This window comes from Choloepus didactylus, chromosome X (assembly GCF_015220235.1).
Source record: "Choloepus didactylus isolate mChoDid1 chromosome X, mChoDid1.pri, whole genome shotgun sequence".
Taxonomy (NCBI): Eukaryota; Metazoa; Chordata; class Mammalia; order Pilosa; family Megalonychidae; genus Choloepus; species Choloepus didactylus.
This window is the reverse complement of record NC_051334.1, coordinates 31,037,019-31,054,331: the sequence shown is the minus strand read 5'-3', so window position 1 is coordinate 31,054,331 and position 17,313 is coordinate 31,037,019. Positions and strand designations below refer to the sequence as shown.

Here is a 17,313-nt window from a genome sequence, read left to right as displayed (position 1 = left end):
AATATTTCCAGGATTTTTAAAATAAATGCCCAACACTGATCTGATCTAATATAATGATATGTTAAGTGTTAATATGTGTGGGAGTCTCTCTGGTTATTGATGTTAATGGAAATTTGTATAGTTTACCTAAATTAGAATAAAGCTGTAACATTAATGTAGATTATCAACATATGTTTTTAAAATTAAGATAATTTTGGTTCAAAGTTAGGTAGGTGAAATTATTAACTCAGACATTAGCACACATGGGATAAAAATTTACCTTCTCTCTTCTGCCAGCTTTTCATTTAAATTGTTTAGTCAGACAATGAAGAGAGAAAATGAGGTAGTATTCAGAGTAACCCTTGTCTCTTTTTCTTCAAACTAAATAGATACTAAAAGTGTACAATCTTTTAAAGATAACTAATTTCCATACTGTACAACATATATTCATAATTAAAAATAAGAGAATAAAGAAAAAAATTCCATCATCCTGTTACACAGAGAAAATTAAATTCTGTTCACATTTTGTCCTATATTATTTATTCCTTTTATGTTTGTGTGCATGTGTACATATATATGTGTACATATGTGTGTTCTAGTTTGCTAATGCTGCCAGAATGCAAAACACCAGAGATGAATTGGCTTTTATAAAAGGGGGTTTATTGGGTTGCACAGTTACAGTCTGAAGGCCTTAAAGTGTCCAAGGTAACACATCAGCAATCGGGTACCTTCACTGGTGGATGGCCAATGGTGTCCGGAAAACCTCTGTTAGCTGGGAAGGCACGTGGCTGGCGTCTGCTCCAAAGTTCTGGTTTCAAAATGGCTTTCTCCCAGGACATTCCTCTCTAGGCTGCAGTTCCTCAGATGTCACTCTTAGTTGCACTTGGGATATTTGTCCTCTCTCAGCTTCTCCGGAGCAAAAGTCTGCTTTCAAAGGCTGTCTCCAAAATATCTCTGTAAGCTGAAGCTCCTCTCTCAATTCCAGTGCATTCTTCAAAGTGTCCCTCTTGGCTGTAGCAAGCTTGCTCCTTCTGTCTGATCTTATATAGTGCTCCAGTAATTTAATTCAGACCCACCCTGAATGGGTGGGGCAACACCTCCATGGAAATTATCCTACCAAAGGTCTTGTCCACAGTTGATTGAATCACATCTCCATGGAAACACCCAAAGGATTCCAAAATCTAATCAGCACTAATATGTCAGCCTACACAAGATTGCATCAAAGGTAATGGTGTTTTGGGGGACATAATACATCAAACTGGCACAATGTGTATACTTTTTTTCCCACAAAACTAATCACACACCATTTAAAGATTTTACTCTGCTTTTTCCTTATTAATACATTGTAAACACTGTTCTGTGTTATTTAGTATTTTTCTGTATCATCATTTTAATGGCTATATATTCTAGTATATTTGTATGCTAAACTTATCTAAACCCATTCTTTACTATGGGACACTTAAATTGTTTTCAAACTTTCACTTGAGTACTAAAAACCTTAAAGTTTACATAATTCCAACTTCAGACCTGCTACTAGAAACAAATACATAGAAATGCTGTTAGAAACTTACATATAGTGTCAGAAGACTAAATGTTTCAAAAGAACTGCCAAGGTGAATCTCCCTGGCAACGTGGAATATGACTCCCGGGGAGGAATGTAGACCCGGCATCGTGGGATGGAGAACATCTTCTTGACCAAAAGGGGGATGTGAAAGGAAATGAAATAAGCTTCAGTGGCAGAGAGATTCCAAAACGAGCCGAGAGATCACTCTGGTGGGCACTCTTACGCACACTTTAGACAACCTTTTTTAGGTTCTAAAGAATTGGGGTAGCTGGTGGTGGATACCTGAAACTATTAAACTACAACCCAGAACCCATGAATCTCGAAGACAGTTGTATAAAAATGTAGCTTATGAGGGGTGACAGTGGGATTGGGAATGCCATAAGGACCAAACTCCGCTTTGTCTAGTTTATGGATCGATGTGTAGAAAAGTAGGGGAAGCAAACAAACAGACAAAGGTACCTAGTGTTCTTTTTTACTTCAATTGCTCTTTTTCACTCTAATTATTATTCTTGTTATTTTTGTGTGTGTGCTAATGAAGGTGTCAGGGATTGATTTAGGTGATGAATGTACAACTATGTAATGGTACTGTAAACAATCGAAAGTACAATTTGTTTTGTATGACTGCGTGGTATGTGAATATATCTCAATAACCCAGAACCCATGAATCTCGAAGACAGTTGTATAAAAATGTAGCTTATGAGGGGTGACAATGGGATTGGGAAAGCCATAAGGACCACACTCCCCTTTGTCTAGTTTATGGATGGATGTGTAGAAAAGTAGGGGAAGGAAACAAACAGACAAAGGTACCCAGTGTTCTTTTTTACTTCAATTGCTCTTTTTCACTCTAATTATTATTCTTGTTATTTTTGTGTGTGTGCTAATGAAGGTGTCAGGGATTGATTTAGGTGATGAATGTACAACTATGTAATGGTACTGTAAACAATCGAAAGTACAATTTGTTTTGTATGACTGCGTGGTATGTGAATATATCTCAATAAAATGATGATTAAAAAAAAAAAAAAAAAAAAAAGAACTGCCAAGAGCCATTTCTGGCCCCGGACTGGAGGCAGCGCCGCTTCGGCAGAGAGCCCGAGCGCCGGAGGCCTCTGGGATGGTGTGGGACCGGCAAACCAAGATGGAGTATGAGTGGAAACCTGACGAGCAGGGGCTTCAGCAAATCCTGCAGCTGCTGAAGGAGTCCCAGTCCCCAGACACCACCATCCAGAGAACCGTGCAACAATTCTAGAAACTGGAACAACTCAACCAATATCCAGATTTTAACAACTACCTGATTTTTGTTCTTACAAAATTAAAATCTGAAGACGAACCCACAAGATCATTGAGTGGTCTCATCTTGAAGAATAATGTGAAAGCACATTTTCAAAATTTTCCAAATGGTGTAACAGACTTTATTAAAAGTGAATGTTTGAATAATATTGGTGACTCCTCTCCTCTCATTAGAGCCACCGTAGGTATTTTGATTACAACCATAGCCTCCAAAGGAGAACTGCAGAACTGGCCCGACCTTTTACCAAAACTTTGTAGCCTTTTGGATTCTGAAGATTACAACACCTGTGAGGGAGCATTTGGTGCTCTTCAGAAGATATGTGAAGATTCTGCTGAGATTTTAGATAGTGATGCGTTAGATCGTCCTCTCAACATCATGATTCCCAAATTTTTACAGTTCTTCAAGCACAGTAGTCCAAAAATAAGGTCTCATGCTGTTGCATGTGTCAATCAGTTTATCATCAGTAGGACTCAAGCTCTGATGTTACACATTGATTCATTTATTGAGAATCTCTTTGCATTGGCTGGTGATGAAGAACCAGAGGTACGGAAAAATGTGTGCCGAGCTCTTGTGATGTTGCTTGAAGTTAGAATGGATCGCCTGCTTCCTCACATGCATAATATAGTTGAGTACATGCTGCAGAGGACCCAAGATCAAGATGAAAATGTGGCTTTAGAAGCTTGTGAATTTTGGCTCACTTTGGCTGAGCAGCCGATATGCAAAGATGTACTCATAAGGCATCTTCCTAAGTTGATTCCTGTGTTAGTGAATGGAATGAAGTATTCAGATATAGATATTATCCTCCTTAAGGGTGATGTTGAAGAAGATGAAACAATTCCTGATAGTGAGCAGGATATAAGGCCACGTTTTCATCGATCAAGGACAGTAGCGCAGCAGCATGATGAAGATGGAATTGAAGAGGAAGATGATGATGATGATGAAATTGATGATGATGATACAATTTCTGACTGGAATCTAAGAAAATGTTCTGCTGCTGCCCTAGATGTTCTTGCAAATGTGTATCGGGATGAGCTTTTGCCACATATTTTGCCCCTTTTGAAAGAGCTACTTTTTCATCATGAATGGGTGGTTAAAGAATCAGGCATCTTGGTTTTAGGAGCAATTGCTGAAGGTTGCATGCAAGGCATGATTCCATACTTGCCTGAGCTCATTCCTCACCTCATTCAGTGCCTCTCTGATAAAAAGGCTCTTGTGCGTTCTATAACGTGCTGGACTCTTAGCCGCTATGCACACTGGGTAGTCAGCCAGCCACCAGACACATACCTGAAGCCATTAATGACAGAATTGCTAAAGCGTATCCTGGATAGCAACAAGAGAGTACAAGAAGCTGCCTGCAGTGCCTTTGCTACCCTAGAAGAGGAGGCTTGTACAGAACTTGTTCCTTACCTTGCTTATATACTTGATACCCTGGTCTTCGCATTTAGTAAATACCAGCATAAGAACCTGCTCATTCTTTACGATGCCATAGGAACATTAGCAGATTCAGTAGGACATCATTTAAACAAACCAGAATATATTCAGATGCTAATGCCTCCACTGATCCAGAAGTGGAACATGTTAAAGGACGAAGATAAAGATCTCTTCCCTTTACTTGAGTGCCTATCTTCAGTTGCCACAGCCCTGCAGTCTGGCTTCCTCCCTTATTGTGAACCTGTATATCAGCGTTGTGTAAATCTAGTACAGAAGACTCTTGCACAAGCCATGCTGAATAATGCTCAACCAGATCAGTATGAAGCTCCAGATAAAGATTTTATGATAGTGGCTCTTGATTTACTCAGTGGCCTGGCTGAAGGACTTGGAGGCAACATTGAGCAGCTAGTAGCACGAAGTAACATTCTAACACTAATGTACCAATGCATGCAGGATAAAATGCCAGAAGTTCGACAGAGTTCCTTTGCCCTGTTAGGTGACCTGACGAAAGCTTGCTTTCAGCATGTTAAGCCTTGTATAGCTGATTTCATGCCAATATTGGGAACCAACCTAAATCCAGAGTTCATTTCAGTCTGCAACAATGCCACATGGGCAATTGGAGAAATTTCCGTTCAAATGGGCATAGAGATGCAGCCTTATATTCCTATGGTGTTGCACCAGCTTGTAGAAATCATTAACAGACCCAACACACCAAAGACGTTCTTAGAGAATACAGCAATAACAATTGGTCGTCTTGGTTACGTTTGTCCTCAAGAGGTGGCCCCCATGCTACAGCAGTTTATAAGACCCTGGTGCACCTCTCTGAGAAACATAAGGGACAATGAGGAAAAAGATTCTGCATTCCGTGGGATTTGTACCATGATCGGTGTGAATCCCAGTGGAGTAATCCAAGATTTTATATTTTTTTGTGATGCTGTTGCATCATGGATTAACCCAAAAGATGATCTCAGAGACATGTTCTGTAAGATCCTTCATGGATTTAAAAATCAAGTTGGGGATGAAAATTGGAGGCATTTCTCTGATCAGTTTCCTCTTCCCTTAAAAGAGCGTCTTGCAGCTTTTTATGGTGTTTAAACTCATGCACTTAGGCTGCAGTCCCATAATTAGGGGTCCTTCAGTCTTGGAGACTATGAGGGAGCCTCTGCACCCAGGGAAAATGTTACCCCTTACAGGGGGGAAGGGTAAACCAGTAGGGAATACAGTACAATCCCAACCCTACTGGGAGGGGCGGGAGGGAGGTGTTGCCGTCACTGTATTAAGTCGATGTTGGGAAACGTTTTAACATCTGGAGCCTTTGTGGGTGGAAATCTGTCTCCAATTACAACTCCGCACTGGATGTGAAGAAGCAAAAAAAAAAAAAGTCTATTCAGTCTATTCACAAAACAGTACATTCTGAAATACGGGGAATTGTACCAAAACAAGAACCATATAAATGATGCATAGGGATAAGAAAGAGGAAAAAATTCTATAGTGCACAATAAAGGAAACCTAAGAATGGGGTTACAAACAGTAAAAAAAAAAAAAAAAAAAAAAAAAGAACTGCCAAAAAACCACGTAATAGAGAGAGGGAAATAAACGTTTTTAAAAGATGCGTATCTCATTTTTGTGGAAGAGAGAGAAAGAATGAACTAACTGAAGGAAGATATATAAAGTACTAGAGGTAAGATTTTTGGAGATTTTCACTCTCTACATTGAATATTTTAGTAGTAGTTGAAATTTTATTAAATATATTTGCAATAAAATTTAAAAATTTTTACAGACACAAATGGTATTCTAGTGCATATATGCTCTCCTGCATATTTTCTTGAATAGAAAAAACTTTAAAATAAACTCTTCAGAACTAAAAGAAAAATTAGATAGACAACTCTAATTTTATATCTTTACAAATAAACAATTGATGGCATCAAAGGGGTCCCTTCTCTTACATTGAAACTAATCTGTCATTTAGAACAGGGAAATCATAGAGATGGAAAATTCGTTGGCATCATTGAACTAAAGCAACAGCTTTTTTTCTGTGTTTCTGCCAGTTTTATTTTTCTTTCTTATGCAAATAGAGTGGTGATATTTCTGGATATATGTGAGGTATACTGGTTGACCAGAAAAAGTGACAAAATTTTACAAACCCCTCACTAAACCATTACCCATTTTTCACAACCACTTAGGCCCCCTAACTCTTTGTCCCTATACTCATTTCCTTCTTTAACTTTTCATTTCTGTGGACACACAAATTGATGTGGCTCTTTGAGAGGCCACACAAAATCAGCACTATCCAATGCTAACACTTTGAATGTGATATTGTAATTACAAAGTGAACATTAATCACTATTAGATTAGAATGGAATTACCTATTATATTCACTTTAAGAGCAAATGAGCTTTCCCTGATTGATGTTGTTATAATGAATACAAAAGGAATTAAATAATGATCTGGTACTCACTGAAAGAGGTGTAGTCTTTAATTAAGGGGATACCATCAAAAGGCAAATAATACTTTACAATAAGTGAGTATTAATTAAAGTAAAATCGCGATGAATCCCTATTGAATTACTTACATCCACATTATGCAGATATTAGGCTATTGGGATTAATGTTATTGCAATACATATTATAAAAATTAATAATGACCAACCATTTAAAATATTTAGGAAGCAAAAACTCGCTTATATTTTCTGAATATCTCTGTGAGCTATTAAATGTTTGTTTTTGGGGGAGGGTGGAGATGAGTACTTTTTAGCATAGGAACAATGATAAATAATGATACTAAGCACTACTTATATATTAATACATATATACATTTTCTTTTCAGCATTTTTTGTCTTATTCCAATAGAATATTCTGAAAGGCCTCTAAATTGTGGGTGTAACGTTGACTAATTTCTATACAAAAAAGGTATTGGAAAACTGATCTGCTGAGAATATTGAACCAGATGTTAAGAAATACCCTTGTCAGAGCTGAGATTTGGGAGCAGAGAAGCAGAACTAAACTCTTCATATGCAATTTTTAAGGGGTAATTGAGCATACACATATCAAGGGGGATAAAAATGTAGGCTCTCTCAGTCAAGGTGCTTTCCTTTTTAAAAATAAATGTAATTTCTGGAATTTTTTATAGCAAAAATTCCATATCAGAGTGCAGAGAGTTTTGTATTACTTAAACTCTCAAAATATCCATAATTTTGCTACATTGAATTATATTGAACATTGTGTAGAAAAATTTAGAAATATATTAAAATATCTATAAACACATTTTTCTAACATAAGAGTTAGCATTTAAACTAGATTAAAATAAGTATGTCTTTAAGAGAATGCTTGTAAAAACTGGTGAAATCTGAATGATGTCTATATTTGAGTTAATAGTATTGTACCAGTATCAGTTTCTTGGTATTGATAATGTACTTATGACCATGTTAATATGTTACTCATTAGAGGAAGCTGGGTGAAGGATACATGGGAAATCTCTGTAGTATTTTTGTGATTTCTTGTGAGTCTTAAACCATTTCAAAGTAAAAAGTTACTTTGCAAAATCTAAATATATATCTTTTAAAAGTGTTGCTTTGTCTCTGTAACCTGTGGGTAATTGCTCAATCTGAAAGAAAATGTAGAGGTGGTTAGGAATAGTTAAATACAGTACATTTCTAACTTAAATTTAATTGATGATTTTTGATTAGTAAGTTAATGTGTGTACCAACATATATTATGCCACAGATAAGTATAAAGCATGAAATAATAGGGGCTAAATATTTTTGACCTGTTGCAATGGGTCTATTTAACACTGTTTATGTAGGAAACTTTACTGTAATTATAAAAAAGAGCACAGCCAAACAGCCAAGAAATTAACTGAGGTATAAAGGTATACTTGAGGGTTTGAAATGCCTTACAATGAGATTTGAATTAATTTCCATGCAAGGCAGACACATTTTATTTTGATTTTGGTGTTCCACATTATATGTTACAGTATCAAAGGAAAACCCTAAAAAAAGTACTCAAAATCCTGATGTGTCCTTCCTTTCAAAAAGGTGGCACTACAATCACTACAGCCTTCAGAGTTAATAACATTTGAGAACAAACCCAACAGTTGCACCAGCATGATTTGGCTCCTGCTATGACAATTATTTTTTTATTTTATTAATTTTGCAATTAAATTGCAGAGTTAAACTTGACATTTCAAGGCACGGCTTTTTTCAGATATTTCAGTAGTTAATAGATAACTTAGGACATCCAACAACAGTGAAAGCAGGCAGACTGGCTATTACTTCTATAGCACCAAATTTTGCACGACAAATATTTAAATCTCATGCTAGAGAACATCCATAAACTAATTTTATTATATATCTAAAAAATAAAATCGTTTAAAAGAGCCAAGTAGATTTTTTAAATAGTTACACTGTGAGTCAAACCCACCTCACTGTCATCAAAAAGTTGCTGAAGGAGGATCTAAGATGGCAGCATAGAGAGGAGTGGAAGCTAAGTAGTCCCCCTGGAACAACTACAAAAAACCAGAAACAACTAGTAAATAATCCAGAATAACTGCAGGGGGACAAACACGACCGTCCACTCATCATACACTAACCTGAATTGGAAGGAATGCCTGAGATCACAGCATAAAATCTGTAAATAAAAACTGCGGATCCAAATCGGGAGACCCCTCCCCCACAGCTTGAGCTACAAAGCCTCGTGGTGCCAGAGAGAAGCTTTCTCCCAGCAAGCGAATATAGCTCAGCTGAGCTCCAACTGGGGTTTTAATTAGCAAGTGTGAACTGCTCACTACGAGGTACAAATCCCCAACAAGTAGACAGAGGCTTTGGGTGACAACTGACCTTGGAGAGCCGGAGGGTCGCCTTGGACTAGCTCTGTTCCTTTTTCGACTCAGTGGAGAAAGCCTCAGCCATTTTCAGTTCCCAGTTCTGTGACCCAGACAAGGGTATAGCACAGGCAGAGAGAGACCACTGAAATGCTAATGACCTCCCCCTAAGGTGTCTATCTTCTCTAAGAGGAAAGGGGTGGGTCCCAGCTCTACTACCTGCCTTTCATTCAGGATTTACACCAGTCAAGAATTATAGGTTAATCTTTGCATCAGGCTGGGAGCGCCCCTGCACGGCCCCGCGGCCCGGGGCTTCCCTTGAGGGATGACATGCACTAGTGATGTAGCACAGCCCTCCCTCAGCAGAGATCCTGGAAGATCACAGCTGAGAAGGGGGGCCCGCTCGGAAAACCCAGGAACGCTACGTCAATGCTGGTGGTTTGTGGGTCAGCAACAGAGAAAATCTGGGGCAAAACTGAAATGAAGGCTTAGACTCTTGCAACAGCCTTGAATCTCCGGGAACACTTGGGAGGTTTGAATATTAAAGCTGCCCTGCCTCCCTGACCACCCAGACACATGTACCACGTTCAGGGCGGACAGCTCCAACAACAAACCCAAACTGAGTTCACCAACTGAACCCCACAAAAATCATTTCCCCACACACCACAGAGACAGAGTTGGGGAGAACTGACTTGAGGGGTATAGGTGACTCACAGACGCCATCTGCTGGTTAGTTGGAGAAAGTGTATGTCACCAACTTGTATTTCTGAAAAATTAGATTGGTATTTTTTTACAACTTGAAAGAACCCTATCAAGCAAAGCAAATGCCAAGAGGCCAAAAACAACAGAAAATCTTAATGCATATGATAAAACCAGACGATATGGAGAACCCGATCCCAAACACCCAAATCAAAATGTCAGAAGAGACACAGTACTTGGCACAATTAATCAAACAATTACAATCCAGAAACAAAAACATGGCACAGGATATAAAAGACATGAAGAAGACCATGGAACAGGATAAAAGGGACATAAAGAAGACCCTAGAAGAGCATAAAGAAGAAATTGCAAGATTAAATAAAAAAATAGAAGATCTTATGGAAATAAAAGAAATTGTTGGCCAAATTAAAAAGACTCTGGGTACTCATAATACAATATTAGAGGAAGTTGAACAATGATTCAGTGTCCTAGAGGTCCACAGAACAGAAAATGAAAGAACAAAAGAAAGAATGGAGAAAAAAATTGAAAAAATCTAAAAGGATCTCAGGGATACGATAGATAAAATAAAACGTCCAAATTTAAGACTCATTGGTGTCCCAGAAGGGGAAGAGAAAGGTAAAGGTCTAGAAAGCATATTCAAAGAAATTGTTAGGGAAAACTTCCCAAACCTTCTACACAATATAAATACACAAAGCATAAATGCCCAGTGAACTCCAAATAGAATAAATCCAAATAAACCCACTCCGAGACATATTCTGATCAGACTGTCAAATACTGAAGAGAAGGAGCAAGTTCTGAAAGCAGCAAGAGAAAAGCAATTCACCACATACAAAGGAAACAACATAAGACTAAGTTGTGACTACTCAGCGGCCACCATGGAGGCGAGAAGGCAGTGGCATGACATATTTAAAATTCTGAGAGAGAAGAATTTCCAACCAAGAATACTTTATCCAGCAAAACTCTCCTTCAAAATTGAGGGAGAACTTAAATTTTTCACAGACAGACAAATGCTGAGAGATTTTGCCAATAAAAGACCTGCCCTCCTTCAGATACTAAAGAGAGCCCTACCGACAGAGAAACAAAGAAAGGAGAGAGCGATATAGAGAATTTTAACAGACATATATAGAACCTTACCTCCCAAATCACCAGGACACTCATTTTTCTCTAGTGATCACGGATCTTTCTCCAGAATGGACCATATGCTGGGACATAAAACAAGCCTCAATAAATTAAAAAAAAAAAAAACATTTGAACATATTCGAAGCACATTCTCTGACCACAATGGAATACAAATAGAAGTCAATAATTTTTGAATTGTAACTCCACTATTTACTTCCTACATGATACAAAATACACAAACTCTAATGACAAATCAGTGGTTTTGAACTCAATGTAAAATATGTAATTTTTGACAAGAACTATATAAAGGTGGGGGAATGGAGGAGTATAGGTACATAGTTTATGTGTCCTATTGAAATTAAGTTGGTATCAAAGAAAAACAAGATTGTTATGGATTTAAAAGTTTAATTTTAAGCCCCACAGTAAACACAAAGAAATTATCAGAGAATATGACCATAGAGATGAAAAGTAGAGTATGGGTTAAGAGAAATGGGGGAAGGGGCAATGGGGAGTTAAGAAATGAGTGTAGGGTTGCTGTTTGAGATGAAGGGAAATTTCTAGTAATGGATGGTGGGAAGATGATAGCATTGCAACATTCTAAATGTGATTAATCCCACTAATGGAAGGCTAGGGAGGGGGTGGAATGGGAAGATTTAGGCTGTATATATGTTTCCACAATTGAGGAAAAAAAAAAAGACATTCTAAATAGATGACAATTGAATGCCAAGGATGACCCTGGATGGGATCTGAGGATGGAGGACAGGAGGCTCAAAGGGACACAGTTGAAACATAAGGAAAAGGAAATATAGAATGTAAGTTTTGTATCATTGTTGAATCTCTTGTACTTCTTAGCTGTGCTTAATGGGATTGCATAAAAGAATGTTCTTGTTCATGGGAGTTGTATATGTGAATTATAGTGTTTGTTCAAGGAGGTGTGCAGCTAGCTCTCATATGTTCAGAAGACAGAGCAATAGATGATGGATGATAGATAGAGAGGGAGGGAGGGAGGGAAAGAAATAGCGGTGTGACAACATGTTAAAGTTAGTAGATTGGGGTATCAGGGGAGGGGGGTCAGGGAATGCTGGAGTTCTGTGTATGGGGTTTGTATTATTTTTGCAACTGTTCCTATAACTTTGAATTTATTTCAAAATAAAATTTTAAAAAAACACAGTCAATGCACAACTATATAATGATACTGTAAAAAAAAAAAGTTGCCGAAGCACCATGTATATATACCACCACCAGGGATTTAAAAGAGGGAAGAAAGTAGAGAGAATTTCTCTAGCCCTTGAGATTCTTTTGTTCTAACAGTGCAAATTTTGCAACTATAGATGAACTTATGAACATAAAATATATATTTTGTTATTATATAAGACCATGGTATATTCCACACTTCATCTAATCAGGGAATTTTCATAAAGAAGGTGACATTTGTAAAAGATTAGGGGAAATGCACCTCTGTTAATAAAATCAGTCTTTTTTTGTCTCCTGGAAATGAATTAGAGTTAGTTTCATATCTGATGTGGCCAAGTACATGGAATTTGCTAAAGACTGGCAAAAGGAAAGAAGTTAAACAGAAAGTAGCAAGTTAATATACCACTTTATGATTTGAAGAAGAGAAAATCAGTTTTGCTGTTTCCAGAGGAGTCATTCCTCTTTGGCTTGGAGCAACTCTCTTTAATAGTTAAATAAACTGCTGGCCATCTGGGCACCTTCCTAACTCTGCCCCCAGGTGTCTAGATAGTCATGGACAAATAACCTAACATTGCATAACCTTAGATTCCTTGCTGATAGACTAAGGATTTGTAAGCTCCCTTTCACGTCCACAGTTCTATGTTTCACTCAAAGACAGACATTTGCACCAGAGTTATCCTGTAATGGAACATAGTGGAGAAAGTATAGACTCTTTCTGAACACTGGCTATACCCCTTTCAAGCGGTGTGGTCTCCCTACAGGCCTCTTAACCCCTCTAGACCTCATCTCTAAAATGAGGATAGGTGTAGAGATTAACACTGTGAAGATTAAATGAAATAAATTATATAAAGCACTTAGCACAGTGCCCTGCATATTGTGAGGGCTAAGTGTGTGTTAGTTGCTTTATTTGTGTTATTATTATCATTATATGTATTAATACTAATGAACCCTGCTTTTTAGAAGACTTGGTTCTGGCCTCTTGTCTTATAGTCAAAATAGGTCTAAAGGAACTTTTATCTCTTATTTCTGGTGCTGCATTATGAATGCTAAGAACAATAAAGACATATTTGTTAATGATCCTTTATAGTTTACAAAGTGTGATTTTATGTTATCTTATTAAAATTTCAAAAGCAAATTTTAAAAGCCAGAATTTATGAGAGTGCAAACCAGAGAAGAAGTAAATATTTTGCCCTATGGGTCTTTCACTTTGGCTGACTCAAGTCCTCTCATGACTCATATTCACTTGTCTTTTGATGAACAGAATGCTAACCAGACTACAACCTGGTATGCACATATTCATTCATACTGGGAAAGATCCAGAGGTACAAAAATTGGGATAATATAGACTCCTCTCTGGAAGTTAATTTGCATAGTACAATTACCAGGAAGTCAGTAAACAGTGTGGCAAAATATTACCTTGAACCATATGATATTGCCAATATTCAACTATTCTAGACCTACAAAATCTGTGGGGGGTTTGGTCATATGCTTCAACCTAATAGTTGAATGAAAATCATGTAACTTAAAATTACAAATGGTTCCCAAATATTTTTTTTGTAAAAAATAGTGAGGAAAATAAATACAGTTAGTAAATTATACCTGGGAAACTCAAAGTCATCAAGCATTCTAACTCATGTATTAGGCAGTACTTGTTTGTAGTTCTCCATTAGCCAAATCTAAATTATCACAAATCCCATCTTCTTTACTTCACTCACTGACCAGTGCATCTGGCCAAATGTGTTGTTAACAAATTTTTCTTTCCCTATATCATGCATAGGGAATTCTAGATAAAAATGGTGGATCTTAAAACATCACTAAAATTGGAGTAAGGGAATTAAAATGTTTACCCAAAAGGAGAAAGAAACTGGGAGAAGAAACAGTAGAATATGAGATGAAAAATTTTTGGCATATGTAAAAAGAATGGAGGAGTTATCATATCTGGGAAAATTGAGTAAAAAGTACCTAGAACCAGGAAACTCTTAGGAATTGGAGCTGTCACCTTCCGCAGAAGACAGGGATGAGGGTGGTGCTGAGAATAGGGGGATTTGTCAAGAGTGTCTCTAAGTAGTAATTAGTTCTCCAGGTCTCTCAGCCCATTCCATGGAACCAATCTGATTGCTTCTTCCCAACCCAGTCAGGAGACTTCAGGTTTATTCTGTGGGGAAATTATACCAGAAAAACTCAAGAACTGGGGACATCAATTATAACAGAAGGCAGGGGAGAATTTCCATACTAAAAATGGGAATTAAGTGAAAGTACATAAACTGAATAGGATCACCCAATAACCCCAACCTGGTTGACTCCAGTAATACTGGCAGCACATATATGCTCCTAGATAGGAGATTAGATGTTTTTCTCCAGAGAAACTGAGTAGTCCTAGAGAAAAAACTATCCATACTCAGTTCTCCTGTTGAAAAGCCCTGTTCCTCCAAACAAAGCTTATCATTATATTTTTTATGTCTAAATACTACATATGAATAGGAAACTAAAGATCACCAGACATTTGAAGAAATGGGACCAAAATATAAAAACAGGAAGAAAAAACCCAGTGGAAATAGACTCCTATGATTAAAATCCTTAGAGAGATAAGAGAAAATGATTGTTATTAAAAAGAAAACTTCAAAGAACAAGAATGTGCTCTTGAGAAATAAAATTATGATAGCCAAGATATAAAATTAAATTGAAATTGGAAAGTAAATCTCTAAGAAAACTGAAAAAATAAAGACCAAGAAAAGAAAAACAAAAAAGAAAAGATGGCAATATTAGATGATCAATACAAGAAGTCTAGCATTTGACTAAACGAATTCCAGAGAAAAGATAGGGAAGAATTTGTTTAAAATAATAATAATAATAATAATAATAATAATATAAAAGCATTTTGCAGAAATAAAGAACATGGGTCTTAAGATTTGTGCTGGTTTGGATGTATTATGTCCCCCAAAATGCCATGTTCTTTGATGCAGTCTGGTGGGGGCAGATGTGTTGGTGTTGATTAGGTTGTTTCCATGGAGATGTGACCCACCCAACTGTAAGTGATAACTCTGATTAGATAATGTCCATGGAAGTGTGGCCCTGCCCATTCAGCGTAGGCCTTGATTAGTTTACTAGAGCCCTATATAAGATCTCAGACAGAAGGAGCTTGTTGCTGCAGCCAGGAGAAACATTTTGAAGAATGCACAGGAACTGAGAGAGGGGCTGGAACACAACCCAGGATCAGCAGATGCCAGCCGTGTGCCTTCCCAACTAACAGAGGTTTTCCAGACACCATTGGCTATTCATCAGTGAAGGTCCCCTACTGTTGATGCCTTACCTCGGACACTTAATGGCTTTAAGACTGTAACTCTGTAACCAAATAAACCCCCTTTATAAAAGCCAATCCATTTCTGGTGTTTTGCAAAACAGCAGCATTAGCAAACCGGAACAAGATTGAAAGTGCCCACCAAGTTCCCAGAACAATAATTTTTTAAAAGGCTCATACAGAGGCATATCATGTGACATTTCAGAACAGCAATAAAGAAAAGATTCTAAGAACAAAGAGACAGACAGAAACCAGGTCACTGATGAAGGAATGAAAATCAGAATGACATCAGACCTCTTAACAGCAATACTGGAAGTTAGAAGTTAATGAATCCATATCTTCACAGTTCTCAGACAGTATAATGTTCAACCTAGAATTAATGAAGATATTTTCAGGTATTCAGGGTCTCAAAAATTTACTTTCCAAGCACTGTTCTTGAAGAATGTCCTGGAAGTTGAGCTCCATAATTATGTAAGAATAAAACAATGATGAGGAAAATATTAGATGTAGAATACAAGACGAGAGAGGTGATGGGAAGACCTAGGATTGCAGTCATGCAGCAGGTATAAAGAACAAGCAATCCATTTTTGGACAATACCATGGACAAGCTATTCTGACAAATCTTCATATACAAACTGACAAGAAATGTTGGATGAAATGTAACACATCCCCTTAGAGCTTAACTTAGTGCAACAGAAAGTTGGTAGAATACACAGGAGCTGGAAAAAAAAGAGAAGCAAAAATACCCTGGTAATGTTTGCTGATAATTAAGAAGCTTGAGTTTTTTGGGCATCTCAGGTATAGGAAGAAAGACCAGGCTTGGGTGAATTAGAAATGAGATGAGATCCCCACAAGAAATCTTAACCCTCAAAGAGCTACACAGTTAGTGAGAGAATATAGTCTGGGAAAAAAATCCTTCTATCAGCAAAGGGCCATGACAAGGAAATTTGTCCAAATGAGCCTGAGCTCTGAGTAGGGAAAATGTCTCCTCTAAGGATTTGAAATCTCAAGGCTTCCCCTAACATGTCTGGGATTCAAATTAATGCTGCCTTTTTAGTTCTGAGAAACCTCAAACTCAGAAATTTATATTAAGTAGTCCTGGGTGCTTAGTATCCTGGGGATCAAATACTTTCCACAGTTAATACCCTATCAAACATGAGTTCACAGTCTAAAATTATAAAACATACATGTAAATGTATGAATAAGAGTCAGGTGGGAAAAATTAGATCCCTCAATATCTTCAGATAATGGAATTATCAAAATAAAAAATTACAGAGAACTTCCAGGGAAGAGGGCAGAGTAGAGGGCTGCGGTGCTCACTTCTCCAAAAACAGATAGTGGACATGCAAAAACTGTCTGAAACAACTGTTCTGGGGCTATGGAGCCCAGGGGAGCATTATACAGCATCCAAGGAAGAGTGGGACAAAGAGGCTAAGACACTGCAATAAAAAACTGTGAGTAAATCACTCAGCGGCTACTGCTGGTGCGCATGCCCCAATCTCGGGGCTAGCTGCCTGGGGTCTAGTTCCTAGGTGGCTTCTGCAAATGGAGACAGACATGGACGCAGTCTTACCCGAGAATGAGTGGGGAAAGGTTGAGTACCGATCACAGCTCTTGATCAGCGAGTTTAGATCACAGGGTCCTGGCTCTTTCAGCCCTACCCAGACAGTGATGGCTGCACTGTTGTTTGAACCCCATCCCCAACAGGAGCGAAGGTAGTGGACAGTCAAAGATGTAGGGCCTACGTAGGACTGTGGGGAGAAATTTGCTGAAAAATGTCTGTCCAGGAAGCATTGGGGAGCCATTAAAAAGGCTTTGGGGCATGTTTCCTGACCCTATCCCCAGCGCATTTTGGAATTGGAGTGTACACTCTTCATGGATCCCTGGCTCTGTTTTGGCTAG

The 17,313-nt window shown here is 37.8% G+C and overlaps 2 protein-coding genes across 11 annotated transcripts in view; both read left to right on the top strand.

The window, feature by feature from the left end:
* DMD (dystrophin) overlaps positions 1–17,313 on the top strand; it is a 2,178,366-nt gene that overhangs the window by 1,596,110 nt on the left and 564,943 nt on the right. The gene's annotated exons all lie outside the window — the stretch shown is intronic.
* Positions 2,640–5,690, top strand: LOC119522604 (transportin-1-like). Its single transcript, XM_037821057.1, is given in 1 exon segment — positions 2,640–5,690. A coding segment is annotated over 1 exon segment (2,703 nt). The 5' UTR covers positions 2,640–2,654; the 3' UTR covers positions 5,358–5,690.